At 42.0% G+C, this 21922-nt stretch overlaps 1 protein-coding gene across 1 annotated transcript in view; it reads left to right on the forward strand.

Annotated features, from left to right (window-relative positions):
* LOC126424920 (uncharacterized) overlaps positions 1 to 21922 on the forward strand; it is an 83778-nt gene that overhangs the window by 23305 nt on the left and 38551 nt on the right. Inside the window, exon 5 of the mRNA XM_050087761.1 lies at positions 3685 to 6357. Within this exon, the coding sequence (XP_049943718.1) occupies positions 3685 to 6357 (2673 nt within the window). The remainder of the gene's footprint in view (positions 1 to 3684; positions 6358 to 21922) is intronic.

The following is a 21922-nucleotide window of genomic DNA, read 5'->3' on the forward strand; positions in this document are numbered from 1 at the left end:
ATCCTGCACCTTTAATATATTGATGGATGACAAGGTATGACTGCTACTTGTCTATGTTAACTTGGTAGATTGCTGCGGTGGCTGTCGGGAGTGGCAGTACGCATAGCTCGCGCTTTGTATCTACAAGGAAGTAAGGAACTTATCGTTGGCAGCGTTCAGAGACAAATGAATGTCTTTCAACTAGTGCCAATTTCCTCCACTTCTGGTAGCACCAGCACAATCGTAAAATTATCATAGACAAGGAGTAGTCAATAGTTGTTCCAAGCGAAGTGATTAGCGTTGTTGTGTCTAAAAGGCAGTGTTTCCAAGTTAGGGGATTTCCCCCTAAATTTAGGGGGAATTAAGCTGCCTAGGGGGAAGTTAGAGAGATAAATGTTTCAGGGGGAAAAATATTTAGGATTACTACCCCCCCTCCCCTCCCCTCCCCTCCCCACCCCTCCCCTCCCCTCCCCTCCCCTCCCCTCCCCTCCCCTCCCCTCCCCTCGCCTCGCCTCGCCTCGCCTCGCCTCGCCTCGCCTCGCCTCGCCTCGCCTCGCCTCGCCTCGCCTCCCCTCCCCTCCCCTCCCCTCCCCTCCCCTCCCCTCCCCTCCCCTCCGCTCGACAGTTTCATTCTTGATTCCCTTTTACCATCCCACTACCCTGCTTGCTTACCCGACGGTGTGATAAATTATTTAGGGGAATTTGAAGTGCAATATAGGGGGAAATGGTGCGCGAGGGTTGGCATCACTGCCACAAGACCATTGTATAGAACGTAGGATCATTGTGTTCTCAGTTCTGTTGCGCGATTTGTGTACTCAGTAGTAGTTGTTGGCTGCATATCTTGGAGGTGTTGATTATTTTTTGTACAGAATGGCGAAGAAATATGATGCAGTGTTCAGAAACGTATATAAGGAAGAGTTTCTGTGTTTAAGTGAATCGAGGAAGGGACAAACTTGCGCATTTTGTAGTGTATGTAGATGTGACTTTTCAGCATCTCATGGTGGGAAATGCGGCATTTTTAAACATATGCAAACTGAAAAACACCAGGAGAGTGTCCATTATGTAGAACGGAACCAGAAACTTAACTTCTCGTGTAAACCCCAAAATGTAGATTCTGTGACGAATGTCGAGGCTTTATTTACCGTATTTATTGTAGAGCATAACTTGCCTATAAACTGTGTTAACCACGCTGGGCATTTGTTTCGCAAAATGTTTCCCCGATTCTGAAATTGCGAAATGATATGGGTGCGCCAGAACAAAAATGAGCGCTACCCTTACGGAAATGTGCATGGAAGAAAAAGCGAAAGTTATTATGCACTTGCAGTCGAGTCCATTCGCTGTTGCTACCGATGGTAGTAATAAAACGGACTTTGTTATATCCTATTACCGTATTGTTCTTCAGCCCTGAACTCCGTGAAATTCAAAATTGCCTACTCTCTGTGCCTAATTTAAAAGGGGATGTCACTGGAGCTAATATTGCTGATCTTCTACTTTCAACGTTATGGGAATTCCGAATTCCATTAAAAACTGTCTGTCTTATGGCACCGATAATGCTCCTGTAATGGTTGGGCTAAAAAAGGGTGTGGCAGGATGTTTGGAGCAAGAAATTGCTAATGTCGTCATTGTAGGCCGTTCTTGTCACCTAATTAATCTTGCTGCTGAGAAGGGGGCGGCATGTTTGCCTTTAAACATTGAAGAACATATTATTGACATATTTTATTATTTGGAAAGGAGTGCAAAGAGGAAAGAAAAATTTGTAAAGTTTCAAACTTTACATGACACAGAAATGAGGAAAATTTTGAAACATGTGCCTACACGATGGTTATCGTTGAAAAGATGTTTGGGTAGGATTTTGGAGCAGTGGGACCCTTTGGTTAGTTTGTTCAAGAGTGAAATTGTAAGTAAGGATTCTGAAGTGGAAACTTCGAAGAATTATAAAATTCCAAAACATACTCAAAATGTAGATGCGTCTACTTCATATCACAAGTCCAAGCACTGTGATAAGATTTCACCACACTCCTCACTTAAAAGAAAAACCCAATCATCAGTTTTACAGAAAACCATTGACACTGTGGACCATGCTTTATCACGTGAGGAATGAGTGTTCATGTTTCTGTCATCAAATTTACGTAAATCTTTATGTCTTTTCCTTTCAAGTTTTATGCCTGTGTTTGAGAGCCCAAATGTAGCTCTTCAGTCAAGTGCCCAACATATCCACTTATTGAGGTCAATTTTTGGGAACTATTGAAGAATGTGATAGCAAGATTTGTGAGACCACTCATGGCCGTGCAGTTGAGTGCCCCACAAACCAATCATCGTCATCATCCTCCTCCTCCTCCTCCTCCTCCTCCTCCTCCTCCTCCTATCCTCACACCTTGCAGTCCCTATCCTCATCCCTCATTTCTCCCTACTCATGCTCCCATTTTCTTTTTGCTAAATTCACCTATTAACTTACATCTGCACTGTTCTCTCTGTTGTCTCCCTCTTCTATCTGTTTTGTCTTCCTATCCAATATGATCCGTCGCCTCAATCTGGCTGCAGTGTGTTTTTTACTTCATTAGCTCTGAAGTAATTGTAATTGTTGCTTAGCTTTTGGAAAACCTTATTTAGGTGCCTCTCAACCACTCAGTACCAGAGAATGTGATGAGTGGTTACATTTCGTCCCCCTATAACTTTTCAGACTGTTATCTAACAAATAAAGTGGGTTAACAAGAATTGTGACTAGAGACTGATGGAATGGATTTTTGATAGTAAAAAATATTAACTGGCTTCATTTCCTTCTTAAAAGTAATCACTTTAGTGACATCCACAACTGTTTTTACAACTGTTGAGAAATGAAATCAGGCTGTGGTCCATCACTGTATTTTACTTATGTGCTTTTTTTTCCCATTACGTGCAACAGATAATGTGCTGCAAACCTCTATTTTACAACGTGATTCGCTCTTAGAGTTTGACTGTCATCAGATATATGCGTAAAAAGTAAATGTACTAGGAGGACTGAAGCACAACTTATGACAATATTTGTGTTAGTCCTTTTGGTTCATTATGACTGGTGTTACATTGCTTCAGATTTACCTTTCTTTAAAAACCTGATGGTGATCAAATTATGAGACTGAAGCTTGTTGTAAAATAGAGGTTTGCTTCACAGCTGTTGTTGATTGCGTACCAAAGCTAATAAATAATACTTGTTTTGTGCAAATAATATATGCAAGGGGAAGAAAAGTTACCAGTAAATATTACAGTCTGTCCTACGAACTGAACCAATGCTTGAGATGGGGGAAACTACCCTTTTCCAGAAAAATGAAGCCTGCAGTAATTTTTGTAGATTGTGATCATGTGTGTTTCTTGAGATAGTTATATTAGTTCCAAAGTTCTGTGCTGTGTTTAGTAATAACATCTTTAGTTGAAAAATAAAAACCCTTGGATGTGTATGATCAGTGCATCACCACCTTGTTGTAACATTGTGAAATAGCCTTTAGCTGCTCTTTGTGAAAAAGGGGAGGGGGAGGGGGAGCATTAGGGGCTCATACAGTAACATGCTTGTTTCTCACAGTTCTGTGATTATTAATTTCTGAGGTCGACAGATTTCCATGAGCAGCTTTTCAACAATCAGTTAGGCTGAGTTTTAATTCTGTTGTGGTTCACAGTGAAAAACAACATGTTTAAGCCCTGTCATTTGCCTTAGTGTGATTTCTCTGTTGACAGGAAACTGACAGGACTACAGAAAGCCGATCACCATTCAGGCAGTTGAGACCGTCGTCTGCTCTGCCACAACAAGGCGGCGTTCTTGGTGAAGGCACAACGCTGAAGACGTCCCAGCAGGACATCATCGACAGGGTTGTCGACCGGATGTGCCGTCTTTCGGACAGTGAAGGCATTGGGTCGAAGCTGTTGGATAACAATAATGATGCACAGTATCCGTGCTCTAGAGAGAGGTCGCTGGTCGGCGACGTAGAGTCCCGCTGCTGCACTGGTGCCCAGTCCCACAAGAGTTTGTTTCGCAGCAGTGGCAGTCCTGGACCGCCAGTTGAAGAAAATAGTGCCCTCGAAGTTGCTGGAGAAATGAGTGATGGGGAAGATGGTATAGTTGTGCCACCAGGGTTTGAAGATTCTCCTATAAGATTGAAGGGATCGTCTACTGTGCGAAACGATAGCGAGGATTATGCTAACTTTCCTGTTGGTGCAGTCGTGGCTGGAGGGAAATTGGCGGATGAGTTAAAGGACTTTTCTGTTGCTGAGAGAGAAAGCGCATTGTCTAGTTTTAGGTCTGGTTGTGAACTAGGAACTGTTAACAGCACTGTAGATTGCCTTAACCTCAAGAAGACTAAAGCGAGCTTGAAAGAATTTCCGAAGAAAAGCTATGAAACAATAGAGGACAGCATCATGGCATCTTGTACTTCAATTGGGGAAGTTGGATGTAGTTCGACTAGAGAGAGTTCTGTCAGCGAAGAGAGCATCACTTCTGGGGAGAAAATGGAACCTGAAACAAAGACCAAAGTATCCAAAGATCTCTGTAGTTCTTCCAGTAATTGTACACAACCTTTCTCTGCCTCTCCTCAGGATAAGGGGGTAGAATGTCCGCAGCAACACTCCAGAAATGCTGAACGACAAAGAATCCCTGGTTCACCAGGTGGAAATCCTACGAGTTTTGAGTGTCCGTCAGAGGAATGCTCTTTGCTCACTGACAAGTATACCAGCAATGATTGTATCACACAGTTGTCTCCCTCACAAGATACATCAAACAATTCTGTAGCAACAAAAAATGTGGAATATGTGGGACCAATTCTTGCAGTGACTAGTTTGCTAGAAGGTGACAACTCTGTCCGACCGTCGACAGCTGCCTCTGGGTGTCTTCCCAATGCAAAGCCTATCGGGAAAAGAGGTCATTTGTGTCCTAAAGTAAAGAAATTGCACCATTCTGAATCAGTAGATAATGTACAAAATGCAAGTGATCTATTAAAATGTGTAGACTGTCCAGGAGTGCCATTGGTCTCAACTGAAGAACAGAGAAGAGAATTGACTGTTTCACATGCTATGGACATTTGTTCGAAGGAATCCACAGACAATTTTTCAGGCTCAAAGTTGAAGGAGCATGTCAGTAGCGATGTTTTGTGCAGAGCACCGGATGTAGAAGAAACGGTAAAGATACAAGGGAAGAAACCAGAGCGGAAACTTCTGCAGGTGAAGCCATCTGTAAGGACTGTAGAAAGTGCAACACAGTTTGATGGAGGCACGTACACCCATGTCTTTGTCAGTAAGACATCGAAGAATGAGTGCAGTAAGATAAAAAATGACTGTTCGACAGCATTATTGAAATATCGGCATGTGGTGGACGATACGGAGGGAAAAGACAGTGGGAAAACTGAAGGACTTGCCACCATTATTTGTCATACAAATGACACTGGTATTTTCCCCCCTCTAAAATCTGCAGACTGTAACGGTGAGTGTGTCACAAAGTACAGTGGAGAGGTAAAAGTTAAAACAGCAAATAAAGCTTCTCCAGCTAACATTTTGAATCATTCAATTTTGAAAAAGCCAGGGAAATTGAGAGGTGCCAGCAGGAAACGTGAACACTTCCTTGTGTCTACTGGATCTGAAATGTCGAAAATTCAGCCTGGAAAACATTTTAAAAGAATGAAAATGGACAACAAAATTCCACGCAACTTACAAACAAAAAATGTGCCCATGGTAGAAAGCACGAGCAAAGGATTCACGGAAGGTGCTGGTGTTGTGCTACCTCATATCATTTCAGAAGGAAGAGGCTTCCATCTGGATGACCAAAAGCAAGCTACTGGTAGTGAAACATCAAACAAGTGTCTGGATCTCAAGGTATACAGTACTGCCCAGAAAGGTGACCATAAAGAAACTGTTGTTTACGGTTCTGAAAACTTTAAAAGTGCCGGTAGTACCATTTGCTCTGCCGATGCAAATAAAGATAATATCAGTCGAGAAGAAAAGGTTTTGTGTGAGGTGCCATTTCATTCTGTAAGTAGCGAGTTGAGCACCGATGTAGAGAATAACAGTGCATTTCAAATGTGTGAATCTACAATACCGAGTGTGCGAGAAGCATTTGGAACTCGTGATGAGCTTGCAGAAATGACAAGGACAGAAGAAAATCCAGATAACACTGATAATGTAGAACTGGTGAACATTTGTGGTATGGACCAAATTATTAACAGTGCAGATGAAAAGACATGTGATGAAAGTGCTCCCAATACCAGCTCAAAATTAGTACGGACTTCTGTGCCTGTGGAGTCATATGAGGGTAGTAATATTAGTGTAGTGGAAGAATCCATCATCAGTGAATTGACTGCCACTTCATCATCTGTCATTCTTGACATCGATCTGGACCTGACACAAACACGACTGAGCCCACAGGTAAGAACACTGTAAGTTCTTTTCTTTAATTTTAATTTATTTACTTTTAGATTTGTCATTGTGGTAGATATAGGCCTGAAAAGCCATCTCTTGCATTCTTCATGCTTCAGTACGCTAGTGAGGGGGTGTTCCATAAAGAACGCAACGTTTGAAATGTCTGCCATTTCTGTTCTAGTAAGTTAGCAGCACTGAATGTTGCACTATTTTCATTGTGGTTATTAATGGAGCATGCCATGAAGGAATGGTGTATTGTCATAATGAAAACTTATTACAAACATAGTGAATATTGTGTAGGTCTGTTCACAAATGGTGTGGAATGTTTGGTCAAAGTAATATGCCAAATAAGTTGGCTGTGATGCGACTAATTGCTAAATTTGAGAAAACTGGTTCAGTTGTGAACATTAAACTCCTGGGACATTCTAGTGTAGTTATGTAGAAAACATCACCAAACATTACTATCATGGGTGATAATGCTGGAGAAAGCCTGGTGCAATCTATTCCCCGACCTTTACAACAATCAAATATTCCAAGAGCCAGCACATAATGAATTCCAAAAGATGATGTGCACCTTGGGACTTATAAAATCCAACTGATGCACCGAGGCCCATACGATCACAAAAAGCACTGAGTATTTCCCCATCAGGTGCTTGCGAAACAAAGAGTGAACAACAATCATTAAGAAAATAATGTTCATTGATGAGAGAGACTTTCTGTTGAAGGGCTTCATGAACAATCAAAATTGTAAGATTTGGGGCACTGAAAACTCTTGGTAATAATTACGGAGAAGCCACTACGTCCACAGTGAGTGACTTTGTGGTGTGGCATTTCGGCTGAAGAGTGTAATTGGGCTGTATGTATTGGAAGATAGGGTCAGAAACGCATTAATTGTGGACTATGAAACTTATTGCAATATGGTACTTACAGGGTTTTGTGGTCTGAACTGGATCATGTGAATGGTGAGACACATTATTTTAAACAATATGGCACAGTATGTCACATGTTGATGGCTGCAATATGTGACATCTGGATTGCAACAATGGACTTGTTGCAAGAGAGGATCCTTGGCCCGATGATTTCTTGCAATGGTGACATGAATCAGCCACCCAGACTTGTGGTTTGATGCAAAGTATTTTTTTTTCTGTGGGGCTGTTTGAAATCGTGTGTGTGTGTGTGTGTGTGTGTGTGTGTGTGTGTGTGTGTGAACAAACTATGATCACTTCCAGACCACAAGGCCGTAATTCATTGTGTAGTTATTTCAGAAGTAGAAGTGCAGGTGTGACAAAATGTTATGGAACAATTAATTGAAATAACGAGTGTGTATCAGCAGAGTCGTGGGGAGCATTAGTGTAATATAATAGTGCATACAAAAGTAAAGGTGATAACATTATCCTGGCTTTTACGACTATCCGTTCCTTCCTTGGATAGGAGAGAAGGATAGAATGGGGAAAGGTGAAAAAGAAAGGGCCAGTCATTGAGGTCCCAAAATAAGAAGTACCTGTTCGTAGTGAGGAACGGCATTGATAAAGCTGAAAGGGGAGACGTCAGAGATGGTACTAAGCCATCTACAGTCGAGAGCTGAGGTCTGAGTGATGTGTAAAGATACATTAAGCAGTCTTCATTTGCAGATGTACTCTGCCAGCCACGTTATGGTGTGTGGCAGAGGGTACCCTGTAGCACTACTAGTCATTTCCTTTCATGTTCCACAAAGAAATTATTTACACTACTGTGAAACAGGTTGCAAATGAAGCAGTGGATTTGGTCATCTTGGTTGCATCTTTCAAAATGGCAAAGCTTACTACTGGCAGTGTTGCCAGCTGAATTTCTACCCTGCATCTACACAACACTTGAAATGTACCCAAGTCAGCCAAGAGAGTCGAAAAACTTTATGCGGAGGTGTACTGAAAAGTAATGTCTCTGATTTTTTTTATTCTGTGGCCAATATCAGTTGTGGTGTTACAAGCCATACATATTACTCGGTCGACTTTCTTGCTTTGCTGATGCAGATTGCAACCTTCTGCCGCTGAAGGGCTGTGAATTGTAGTGTGTAATGTGATAGCGTGTAATATAACTGGTGGGGCAGGAGCAACAGTGTGCTGTAATCGAGTTTCTAACAGCAGAAAACTTCATCCCCACAGGGAGTAATCTCTTGTTCAGTGCGACTATTTTAGACCACACGTGAGTGCTGTGATACCTGCAACAGTTCAATGCTTTGGGTTCACTGTCATTGATCATCTTCCATAGAGTCCCAACACGGCCCCATCTGATTTTCATGTCACCACAACTTAAAGAACATCTTTGATGATTTCACTTTGATGGTAATTAAGCAGTCAAAGTGGAAGTGAGTCTGTGGCACCATCTACAAGGTCAAATATCCTACTGGTGTGTCTCATTGGGAGAATGTGTTCCTTGCCTTAAGAAATAAATACGTAGATGTGCCCCATACCTAGCTCTGGTCTCTCTCTCTCTCTCTCTCTCTCTCTCTCTCTCTCTCTCTCTCTCTCTCTCTCTCTCTCTTTTTTTTTTTTTTGGGTCATCAGTCGTCTGACTGGTTTGATGTGGCCCGCCATGAATTCCTCTCCTGTGCCAACCTCTTCGTCTCAGAGTAGCACTTGCAACCCACGTCCTCAATTATTTGGTGGATGTGTATTTCAGTCTCTGTCTTCCTCTACAGTGTTTGCCACTCTACAGTTCCCTCTAGTACCATGGAAGTCATTCCCTAATGTCATAATTGTTCTCCTATCATCCTGTCCTTTCTTCTTGTCTGTGTTCTCCACCTCTTGCTTTCCTCTCAGGTTCTGCATAGTGCCTCTGCCTCCGCATTCCTTATCTTATCAGTCCACCCAGTTTTCAACATTCGTCTCTAGCGCCACATCTCAAATACTTCAATTCTCTTCTGTTCCGGTTTTTCACAGCCCATGTTCACTAGCATACAATGCTGTACTCCCGACATATGTTCTTAGAAATTTCTTCCTCAAATTAAGGCCTATGTTTGATACTAGTAAACTTCTCTTGGCCAAGAACACCCTTTTTGCCATTGCTAGTCTGCTTTTGATGTCGTCCTTGCTCTGTCCATCATAGGTTATTTTACTCCCAAGGTAGCAGAATTCCTTAACTTCATCTACTTCGTGACCATCAATCCTGATGTTAAGTTTCTCGCTGTTCTCATTTCTGCTGCATCTCATTCCTTTAGTCTTTCTTTGATTTACTCTGTCCATATTCTGTACTCATTAGACTGTTCATTCCATTCAGCAGATCATGTAATTCTTCTTCACTTTCACTCAGGATAGCGATGTCATTGGTGAATCCTATCATTAATATCCTTCCACCTTTAATTTTAATTCAACTCCTGAACCTTTCTTTTATTTCGATCATTGGTCCTTCAATGTACAGATTGAACCAGTAGTGGGGAAAGATTACATCCCTGTCTTACACCCTTTTTAATCCGAACACTTCGTTCTTGGTTGTCTGCTCTTATTATTCCCTCTTGGCTCTTGTACATATTGTATATTACCCATTTCTCCCTATAGCTTACCCCTATTTTCTCAGAATTTTGAACATCTTGCATCATTTTACGTTGTCAAAGACTTTTTCCAGGTCAACAAATTCTATGAACATGTCTTGATTTTTCTTCAGTCTTGCTTCCATTATCAGCTGCAACATTAGAATTGCCTCTTTGCTGCCTTTACCTTTTCTAAACCCAAACTGATCATCATCCAGCAGATACTCAATCTTCTTTTCCATTCTTCTGTATGTTATTCTTGTCAGCAGCATGGATGCATGAGCTGTTAAGCTGATTGTCCGATAATTCTCACACTTGCCAGCTCTTGCAGTCTTCGGAATTGTGTGGATGATATTTTTTCTGAAAGTCAGACGGTATGTCGCCAGACCCATACATTCTACATACCAATGTGAATAGTCGTTTTGTTGCCACTTCCCCCCCAATGATTTTAGAAATTCTGATGGAATGTTATCTATCCCTTATGTTGTAGTTGATCTTAAGTCCTACATATTCACATCAAAAGGGTGTGTGAGTAAGTATGCTGTGTGGAAAGAAGAAGTCTTGGATGGGTGACTTTGTGAAAAAAGTGGACTTTATCTGAAAATGCAAGGAGACAGGAAGTGTGGTGGGGGTGGGGGGGAGGGGGGGGGGGGGGCGGCTCGAAATTTTCACATGCGATGATGGGGTGACAAGAGTCTCTGGAGCTAGCCCTCCTACATCGCTCTTCAATGGCAGTTGTCTGCTGTTTCTGGCTTACATATCATACATTCTGTTTATCAGAATGGACAGGTATAAAATTTCTTCATTAGCTCTGTTAATATTTACATTTTCTCCCTTGTGCAAATGCTAGTGATGATGTTCTGTCTGTAGTATACATAAGTAAAATCTTCAGTATCCCTGAAAATGTAATTTGACAAAAAGGAAACGTCTGCATCCAGTCAGTAAGGACATCAGCTTATAAAAGTTACGTTAAAAATAGTGTGATATCAATTTACAAGAGACTTCCTACATTGATGAATTCCTACTTGGAGTTTACATTGTATGATTTTAATAAAAGTGTCATCTATGTCAATAACTGACCATCCCTGAGCCCAGCGCCTGTTGGAAGTTGCCTATCTAACGGTTTCCAGGAGCACCAAAAATTTAACGCTCACTATTCCAAGTAATTATTGACCGAATTTAAAAATTAACAGTGCTGTCATAGTATACTCCTATGTTAAAAGCTTAATGCAGTAACCCAAGCATTACAGCTAGAACCTATGGGTTTGTTCTGAGGTAGTGTAACATGGCATGCAAATACGCAGACTTTATTCATTCAGTATTTGAGAATGAGAGCACAAAGTGATTTCCAAAAAACTTTGCACATAATTTCAAACCTTTTCGAAACATTTTCTCACTGAATCCCCAACAAAATGATGAAAGGGAAAAGCTTATCACTACATTTTTACTGCTCATGCACTAGAAGTCAGCCTCTGGCATGACTTACAAATTATTACTTCTTTAGTACCAACTCTATCCACAATGGAATTTGCCGACAATATCCACATAAAAAGGCACCACTGAGTGTACCTGCTAAATGATACCAGTATATGATACATAGTTCAGAAGCTCCAAAGATGGCAGCATATTCTTGTCAAAACCTGTTGTCTAAATCTGATAAATACTATACTAGCTATCTTGGAGTTCGAAAGTTTCTTCAGAGTCCAGACTGTTGTAGATTGACCCCATGCTGATACAGTGTCATGAAAATATAAGTTCTGGAGATATGGTGGCATAAACATTCAGGTGTAGAAAAAACTTGCTTTTGCTTAAAAAGCAGCACAAATTGCCCAGAATGTATTCATACAATGTTTCATAGCACTTAGCAACTTCCAGCAAACTTTAAGCACAATTTTAAACCTTTTCTGAACTTTTTATCGATTACTCGGTTACTTGCTTAATATCAAGTAGTTAACACAATAACTCATTTGCAATGTAATCACACATTTGAAGCTGTTGTATTCATGGGAGGTCGATTCTTTAAAGAATGAATGGTTTACTGGGGAGAATACTGAATTGCAATCAAAGCAGGCAATAGTGTAGAAAGCAATCTCGCAATTTGTTGGTGCATGTTCCCTAGCATAATTCAGAAAATCAAACACACTCACTCTGACAGGGAGCACGCTTGTATTTACATGGCAATGAATATTACAGAACATACTTCTATGGGAGAAATAAGAAGATCCAGGACCATCTGAAAATGCAAAGATGAGTAAAATTATTTGGATATAGCAGGACGTGAATCAACTACACTCGACTCCATAACTCTGCATCTCTGTCCACTACACTATGCTGAATTTCTGTAACACGTGTCCAGGTCTTTAATACTAGGATCTCCTTGATGGCTTTTATATATGTAATGTACCAAGAAAAATGTATTTTTGATAATTCTTCAGACGATGAATTGCACCAGTAATGACGTGTATTCAGTACATTGTCAATCGGCTGGCACTTCAAAACGGCATGTATTTGTAGGACATAAGTTATAATATAAAACTAAATATGGGCTTCAACTGAAAATGACAATATCCATTGTGGCGTATCCCAAGTTCTGCTTGTGACATATAACATGATCTTGCATTTCATTGGTCACATTCCTCTCTGCAAAGCCAAAATCTGAAATGTTTTACTCAGTGTTTCATGCTACAGAATGTTGTGGAACGGAAAAGGCCACAGTGTGACATCACAAAACTTGACCAGCTCTTTACCCGTGAGCATTTTCTCATCCTGTGATGCCTTTAGGGGTAAGAGAGATGAATAATGCAATTGTTCAGTGATTGGGTACTGGTGTCTTGAGGCACACAGTTAGTTGTTGTCATATCTACCTAAAACACTGTGCAGTGAACTTGTGTTAGCTGAAAAACAATATGTGAGGTTTTGCAAGCTTCTCTGCCTTTGATACTGGAGGATTTACCAGTGGTGGGGCTGGCGTATGGGGTAGTGATTGTTGGGTGAGGCAGTTTTGACAGCAGGGAGAATGCATTGTGAGGATCCTTGTGATAGGGATAATGGTTTGAGGATATCATAAGGTTTGATTATACGAGGTGGAATCCAAAATTTTTGGGACCGGTGCTGCCATCTGGAAAGTAGGAGTAGTAGATCTTTGCACTGCTGGGTGGCGAGAGCCATATATGTGATCAGTCAGTGTGCGGAGTGGCATTCAGCTGGGAGGAAGGGTTGCATGTCCACAGTGATTTCTGTAATACTCTGTGTTTGGTTTGTGGCAATTTTACGATGGATCCCTGAACAGAACAGCACGTGTGTATCATATTCTGTGTGAATCTTGGGAAAAGTGCTATGGAGCCCCTTGCAATGGTTCAACAAGTGTTTGGGGACAGAGCAGGAGCTGTACGCGTGTGTTTGAGTGACGTGCTTGGTTCAGGGCTGGCCGTACAGATGTTGAAGATGGTGCTCACAATGGAAGGCCCATTATCTGCACAACGCCACACAGAATCCATCCCACCCAACCAAACAGTGAATTCCTCGTACTACTGTGACGTTTGTGACAGCACTGTGAAAATGTGTGGCGGCGACAGCCCGAACTTTGGTGTCAAGGGAACTGGCTGCTGCATCACGACAACGCATCCTGTCACACGTCCTTGCTCACGAGGACCTTTTTGGCAAAAACAGCATGGCGGCTGTACCCAACGACCATACTCGCCAGATTTGGCACCATGCGACTTCGCACTATTCTTAAAACTGAAACACAAGTAGAAAGGCCGTCGGTTCACCACTAGAGAGGATTCAAGAAACATCGCTGGCGGTGATGAACACCCTGAAAGAACAGGACTTCCAGAAAACGTTTGACCAGTGGCAGAAGCACTGGGACCGGTATGTATGTGCGGATGGGAACTACTTCGAGGGTGATGGTGACTGTTGTATCCTCCAACAGTTTATTGAACGTAACTTCTGCTACAATACAATAGCTGGCTGTACAATAGATGTAGGTGTCTGTCGATCTAGCCGGAGATGTGGTTCCTCTCGGTCAGCTGGTACTTCGATCGGCGGTGCAGTACAACGGCTTCGGTGATATCTTCTCGGAGACTCTGCTATAGCGATTGCCATTAGCAGCGGACGAAGACTGGCCTACCTTTGACCGACCGGGACTATATAGTGAGCTGGCGCCAATAGAAACCCGACGTAGGAATCCGTGGCTGGATATGTCGTGGCGACCTCTGCAAGGAAAGGTTCCTATTAATCGACTGGAATCTTCGGTGTGTTTACCTGATGTCTTCGCCTGTTTGGCTGTTGGTTTGTTTCCCTCATAGCGTGGCTGTTATGCGGTGCTGCCTGCCATTTAGGGGAACCTGATGGCAGACAGTACAGTGACTGGTAAGGTTTTCAACAGGTGGCAGCACCAGTCCTGAATTTTGGATAGCACCTCGTATAATATAATCGCATAGATAAAGAAGTCTATTCACCAAGCAGCAACAGGCAAAAACCCATTTAAAAGGTACGGAAATGCGTAATGTGGGTATTGCACAAAGATCTGCTGTGAATGGTACTGGTCTAGCTCGACCACCATCTAATAGTAGAATGGGTGAAACTATGAAAATTAGCAGACACATTATTCGCGTGCCAGAATAGAGAGCAGTTCTGGACTGCTGTCAGTCTGCTTGTGCACAGTAGGCAGCAATAACAATAACTTGCTCAAGCGCAGAAGGGTGTACCACAATGCTTTCTGCTTGTTATTTGCTTATTGTGTGGTGACTAGTGACCAATTTCAGATTTTCGTGTTGGGGATTTTCCCGCAATCCCCCCCCCCCCCCAACCCCCCCACACACACACACACCCCCCACCCACCCACCCACCCAGTAACTTGGTTTTATAAATGCAGAAAAAAAAACTTTTTTTTTTTTTTGGAGTAACTTTTTTATACTAGCTGTTTGTGAAAGCATTTTTCTTGTTGATTGCTTCGTATTCTAGAAATGAAATGGAGCAAAGAGGCATTAAGCATCTTAAATTGGGCATACAGTGAGGGAAGGTGTACTTATGACTGCTGTATCGCAATAAGGTACATTGGCAAATGTTTCTTTCTGAGTAATATGCATACAACGTTATACGGTGATTTTCAGTTTGTATCGTAATGCCTTAGTTTCCGAAAGTTCATGTTTGATTTGATTGCATCTCTTGTTTTATTTCAGCATGCCAGAAAAGAGAAACTGGCTGTGGTAGGGGAGAAAGTCCTTGCATTCGTGCAGATTGGCTCAGTGCAACAGACGAGGACTGCAAAGCTCTGAGTAGCGCATATATATAGTCCAAACTTGGAAAAATAACACTAGTGCACCTTTCAGTATTAATCCTTTATAGTATTGCAAATTGCAGTGCATATATCCACAACTGCTTTTGAAATGGTGGGCTGTGCTATTCTGTGGCTAAAAGCCAGACTCTTAAGATGCCCCATTGGCCAGGAAATGTAATGTTACAACCAGCCTGCGATGCAACAGGGTATTTACTGGTATTTTATTCATGGTCTTGACTGGTGTGATCACAAAATATATAAACATATGATGTAATTCTTACTTTCGAGAACGTGAGACAACCTCCTTCATGACTGTGTGACACTTGCTAATTCCGTCTTCTACCACAGACGGCAACTTCTCGCAACAGTCCACGTCCATCCTCATGAAGCTCCAAAATTCATATGGATCTTAGAGCATCAATTCTTTCATAAGCAGTGAATATAATCACTGCCTTTGTCCCTTCTTTTCAGATATGGTCAAACTCAATAACATCTGGCTTTTTGTTTTCTTCATCGTTCTGCCATAATCCAAAGATTTACTGTCACTGCCAGGGCAATAGCTCCAAAAACAAAAGGGGTCCTGAATTTGCAAATTGCTGTATAAATACATGTACCTGTGTAACCAAGTGTCGTAATATAAAACTAACTGTTGAGTACGTAATTCAGAACAGTAGTAACCTACATAAGAGAATAACAATTACTTAATAAATAATGATAAAAATAATTTATTATTAAATAGGAACCTTGATTCACACAAATAATTTGAACGAATGATCTTCCAATATGTTGCACAGTCCCCATTGGGTTTCACACGGTAGGACAAACACCTCTACAAGAAATCAGACTGTTCTGTTTGCGTTTCGCGCATTGTCACTGTCTATTGCTCATGTTCGCCAGGTATATCCCACAAGGATGGTGTAATAGGTCTACGTGAACCAGCCTGTAGTTACAGATACGCACCCTTGGGGCACTGGTGCATGGCTGTACGATTTACGCACATCCTGTAATAGGAGCTTATGCTTGTGGGGGCAATGGCTCCTTGTTCTGGCAGAAGGGTTGAAGGGAAAGGAAGAGAGATGAACGAAAAGGATAGGTGAGGTTCAGGAAGTAGGGAGAAATACAGAAAGTTGCCCAGTACTACAGGTGAGGGAAGATTTACTGGAGGGGATGAGATGGAAAGGAAAGAAAGGAAAGGAAGGGACAGAGTCTTTCGTTCTCGTCCTGTCCAGTAAGTCCTCCCAGACCTGGGTATCTGGATGACTTTTCTGTAACTCTCCCCATTTCCTAAACATCACCAGTCCTTTCCTTTCATCCCTCTTCCTTCACCATGGTGGATTTTTCAGAAACGAATAGTCCATGTTTTTCATTTTGATTTAGTTGCCGCACCCCTTGTTGTTGTCAAAGGTGGTGGGATAAACTTCACACACACTTTCTGTTCCTCAAAGTATTCTGGAGAATGTCTTGAACACTTGATTCACGGACATTCAGCAATAGCAGTGGCTGTCTTCAGCTTAGCTCTCCACAATAGATGACAGTCAGTTTTCAAAAGATCACAAATTTTCTTAATGTTTTCATGGGATGAACTTGGGTAGAAATCCCTGACCTATCATTGTCATCAAGAGACACCTGTCCTTTAAAATGTTTAAAACCCCTCATACACTTATGCACGAATTAAACTATTTTCATGCAAGCATTTTTCACTTGAATGTCTATGTAGCCGTTTCACCTAGCAAAACTTCCAACTAAAATCTGTCATAGATCCTTTGAACAAAAGATGGTTCCCAGTTCTACAGAGATATTGAAGGAACTGAACTGGAAGATTCTTGAAGATCAATGTAAACTATCCTGAGAAAGTCTATTGACAGAGATTCAAGAACTGGCTTTAAATGATTACTCTAGGTATATACTACAACCCCCTATGTGCTGCTCACAAAGGAATAGTGAGGGTAAGATTAGTATAACTACTGCATGCACAGAAACATTCAAACAATCATTCTTCCCACACCCAACATGTGAATGGAACGGAGAGAAACCCTAACGACTGGCACAGTGGGATGTGCCCTCTGCCATGCACATCATGGTGGTTTACAAAGTGTAGATGTAAAACATGAAATTGAATGATTGCTCATTGCTCCATTGTGTTTTGTGACACAAAGACATTGACACACTGTGGCTGCATGCCCACTACGTAATATTGCCTGCTCACAGCTGACTTGTCAAATGCACATCTGTTGTTTACAATCATTAGTTAAAGCTGGCGCTTCAGTTACTATACTGACAAGCATTCTTAGAAATGTCAATAGATTTGGGTTTTTGTTATCGTGAGTTTTGTTCTTCACAGGTTACGTCATTTTTGTAAAATAATGCTTACAATAGGCCTGTCCCTCTTGACCTTGGGGTCTGAATGATCTACTGCTCCTTTCTAGTGTAATCCACCCTATCCCTTGAATTGGTGTAGCCCTGCAAAATATACAGGACAACTTCTGTGCAATTTGTGTAATGGTGTGGTTCTCCGGAAGAGTGGAGTGGTAGAGTGGACAGCCAATAGTTGATGAAACATTCATTCATTCTCTAATAAACAGGTGTAGAAACAATAGAGTGGCTTGAAAGTAAGTTCATATTTGATGTGTCAAAATAAAATAGAGGTTGAAGGCTATCAACAAAATCTTTATTTATTATTGAAGAATGCAGTTCAGGAATTTACTTTTTAAAAAATCATTTAAATGCAATAACTTGTCTGCAGCACTCAAACAATGAACAAAATTTTGCATGGCGCCTTGGCTTGTGGACACTGGGATGGCTGCCATTTTGCTACGGATATTGTCTTTCAGTTTCTCCAGAGAAGTCGGATTTTTGACATACATTTTAAATTTGACATATCCCCATAAGGACAACTTCATGGAGCAGAAATAGGACTGCCTGGGAGCCATTTTATGTCACCCCTCGTGGAGATTAAATTTCCAGTGAAAATTTCACGAACTAGATGTGCTGGACGTGTGAGCTGTTGCTCCGTCTTGTTGAAAGTGTGTTCTTTGGTTATAACCAGGAAAGTTTTGCAATTAGGGCACCAAAAAGTCATTTAACATTGTCTCACAACATTCTGAATTCACTGTCACTGGACGACCACTCTCATCCTCCGAAAAGTCCGGATCAATTATTTCTCGAGCCGACATCGCGGTCTGTACAGTAATTTTTGGCGAGTCATCAAGTTTCTCGTGCTTCTGTTTGGGGTTCATTGTACTCCAGTGGTGGTAGTTTTGCTTACTAGCATGAGCATTCAGGTGAAAATGAGCCTCGTCAGAAAATGAGACATTGTTAAATGAAGGGCACTGTCACATCATTAACTAAGTGCAATCTATGTCTGGCAACTTGAGGCTTTAATTCTTGCAGCAATTAGATTTTGTAAGGGTGTAGTTTAAGGTCTTTTTGCAGAATTTGATGCAGTGATGAGCTATGTACATTCAAAGAACTTGCACACTTACGATTGGAGAGGTTAGGATTGTCAGGTACACACCGATTTATAGTTTCCAAGTATCTGCTTGTGCCTGATGACCTTGTTCGCCCAGATTTCAGTTTGGTTGGTGTTCAACCGGTCTCCTCAAATGTTGTGATCCATTTTCAGGTAAGGGGAACGCTTGGAGCATCATTTACATTATACAGTCCACAATCACTGCAAAATTTCCCCCACACTACAATTGCCAAACCACTGTTTTTGTAAAATTCTCACGTACAGAGCACACTGGCAGCTCCCAAGAAGCAGTCCGTATCAACTGAATTCCTAAAGGCCAATCCCGTGATGAACGTACCACCCACTCTCTTCAGATTTGTAGCGCATGCGAAGAGTGTTCTTCAGATACGAACTTCCTTTTCCTGTACTTGCCCACTGGTGACAGGTGTCGAGCTGCAGGCAACAAACCTCAGGCCAGGGTAGGCTGACATTGGCGTGCTGGTCTCGGTACCTCTCACCTGTGTGGCTCTGCTGCTGTCTGGCTAGCAGCTGCCCCACAATTCTGAGTCAAGTTGTAGTGCCTCACCTCCCACGGCTGCAGGTGGAGTGAATTGATATTCGGTGTCAGTGGTAGTTGGTGGCATTGCCCAGTGTAAAACACCATATTGGTGGCTGGAGGTCATCGGCTGGCATCAGTGGACCCCAGTGATTTGAGATTGGAAGGTGTACGGTTCTTACCTCGGACTTTGAGATGTTGTTTGGACCCCTGGCAGGAATTCACGTGGAGAATGCGCTGGAGTGGGTTGCATCTGTGATAGCTGTGTCTGGAGAGTGTCAATGACCCCTCGGTAGAGACCAATCCTTAGCCTGGCTGTGCCAGTGTCCTTCTCGGAAGGTCTGGGTGTGTACAAGGGGGTACACAAAAGAAACTAAACTTTTTTTAACTTATTTATTCACGTTTTAAGCACTAAGCTTCAATTCCCTTCAAGGTGTTCTCCAGTCCACTAAAACGCTTGGCTAATCTTGTATTCCATTTTTCAAAACATTGTTTAAATTCATCTTTTGTCATGCTTGATATTGCCATCTTAATTTTTTTCTTTACCTCAGCAACATCATTGAAGCGCTTTCCTTCCACATTTCCTTTCATTCTTGGGGTTTGGGGAGGGGGGGGGGGGGGGGAGAAGAAGAAGAAGAAGAAGAAGTCGCACGGAGCAAGGTTGGTTGAGTATGTGGGGGATGAGGGATGAGGAACAGCCATAATAGTTTTGGTCAAGAATTCTCATACACAAGGGGCTGTGTGAGCAGGGGCATTGTCATGATGGAAGAAACAGTCGCCTGACTGCTGCATATCAGGCCGCTGTTGTGCAATCTTTTCAAGACTTCCAAGTCAAGGCTGGTTAAGGCTGGCCCTGTGGGGAAAAATCTCTGAATGAACAACTTCTCTCACATAAAAACAAATCGACATTGTTTTAATGTATAATTTCATCTGATGAGTTTCTTGAATTCTTCCACTGGCTTGATTGTAGCTTTGATTCAGGATTGTAAAAATAACACCAAGCTTCATCACTTGTGACAATTAAAAAAAAAAGTTTGGATCATTTCAGGACTCTTCATGCAACCTTGCTTTCATGCAACATTGTTTTTAGGCAGCAGTTATACGAATTTGGGAGCCACCCTTTTCATTCCAAAATCTTCAATGACAGTTCGTTGAACTATACTCAAAGTCACTCCCAACAGTTCCACAGTTTTTTCAGTGGCCCATAGTTGATCTTTATTGATGATTACGCGGATGTTTTCAACATTTTCATGTGACAACCAGAGCGAGGTTTGTCATCAGTTGACATTTCACCATTGTTGAAAGAGGAAAAACGCCCAAACACTAGAGTTTTCCCATAGCGTCATCCTTGTATGTCATTTTTAACATTTCAAGAGTTTCTGTTCCATCTTTTCCGAGCAGAAAGCAGAATTTCACCAGAGCGTGCTGTTCAGAAAAATCAGCCATTGAAAAAGTAAGTCACACAAAAAAACAGTTGTCGCTATAAACTCTTCTGAAACTAGTTCCGACACTCCTCAGTGATAGCACTCTGCTTATTGGCTCTGAAGTATTCACGTTATGTGCTCTCAGCAGCAAAACATGGTACTACAACAGCTCTGCCCACCAAAAAATTAGTTCAGTTTCTTCGGGTAAACCACCGTGTATACATCAGAATGCCTTTCTAATGTAGAAGGCACATACTACCCCCATACTTCAGTGCTGTTGAAACTTCCTATGGCTAGTTGTTTCTTAGAGAATGGTGTTCCTATCCAGGAAGCTGCCAGTATGACAAAATGCTGCATCGGCTGGGTTTGGCTCTCACTCTGAATATGGCATTGGGCTCCTGTCTTAGCCTGTACCATTACATTTGGAAGGTAGGAGAGGAGCTTCTGGCTGGTTCTACTATGAAATGGGGTTGGGAAATGTCAATAGTGCCCAGATAGCTCAGCCGGGGACCGTTTGTCCATGGAAGGTAATGGCTCCAGGTTCGAATCCCAGTATGCCGCACAGTTTTAATCTGCAAGGAAGTTTCATTCTGGGCACACTGTGCAGCAGAGTAAAAATTATTTCTGGAAGAAATAATACTACTGAAATCTAGGGAAGTTGAGTTTACAATATTGTGAAAAGGAAAGTTGCTTCTCACCACATAGTGGAGATGCTGAGTCGCAGATAGGCACAGCAAAAAGCCTGTCACAATATAAGCTTTTGGCAATCCAGGCCTTTGTTGAAAATAGACCCCCCCCCCCACACACACACACACACACACACACACACACACACACACACACACACACACACACACGACTGCAGCCTCTGGTAGCTGAAGCCACACTGTGTATGAGTTGCGTTTGTGTATGTGATTGTGTGTGTCTGTTGTCTATTTTCGACAAATGCCTTGATGGTCTAAAGCTTATATTTTGACAGTCGTTTTGTTGTGCCTATCCACAATCAGTATCTCCGCTATATGGTAAGTAGCAACTTTCCTTTTCATACTATTGTTGCATTCCATCCTGGATTTTCCATTGTTTCAAAATGTAGTTTACGACATTGCAGTGCCTGTGTTAGGAAGAACAATGCAATGTTCCTTTGGACATGCATTGATGTCCAAAGGAACAGGCACTGCAGTGACTACAGCCCTTACAAAATACATGAAATCTATTCACAGTTGCAAATACGAGCAACCATCACCTGTACAAGGGAACAACGACAATGAAAATTCGTGCTGGACTGGGACTCGAACCTGGATTTCCCATTTTACATGTGCAGTTGCCTTAACCGCTGTGGCTATTCGCGCATGACCCA

The sequence above is a fragment of the Schistocerca serialis genome, chromosome 10, assembly GCF_023864345.2.
Source record: "Schistocerca serialis cubense isolate TAMUIC-IGC-003099 chromosome 10, iqSchSeri2.2, whole genome shotgun sequence".
NCBI classification, from domain to species: Eukaryota; Metazoa; Arthropoda; class Insecta; order Orthoptera; family Acrididae; genus Schistocerca; species Schistocerca serialis.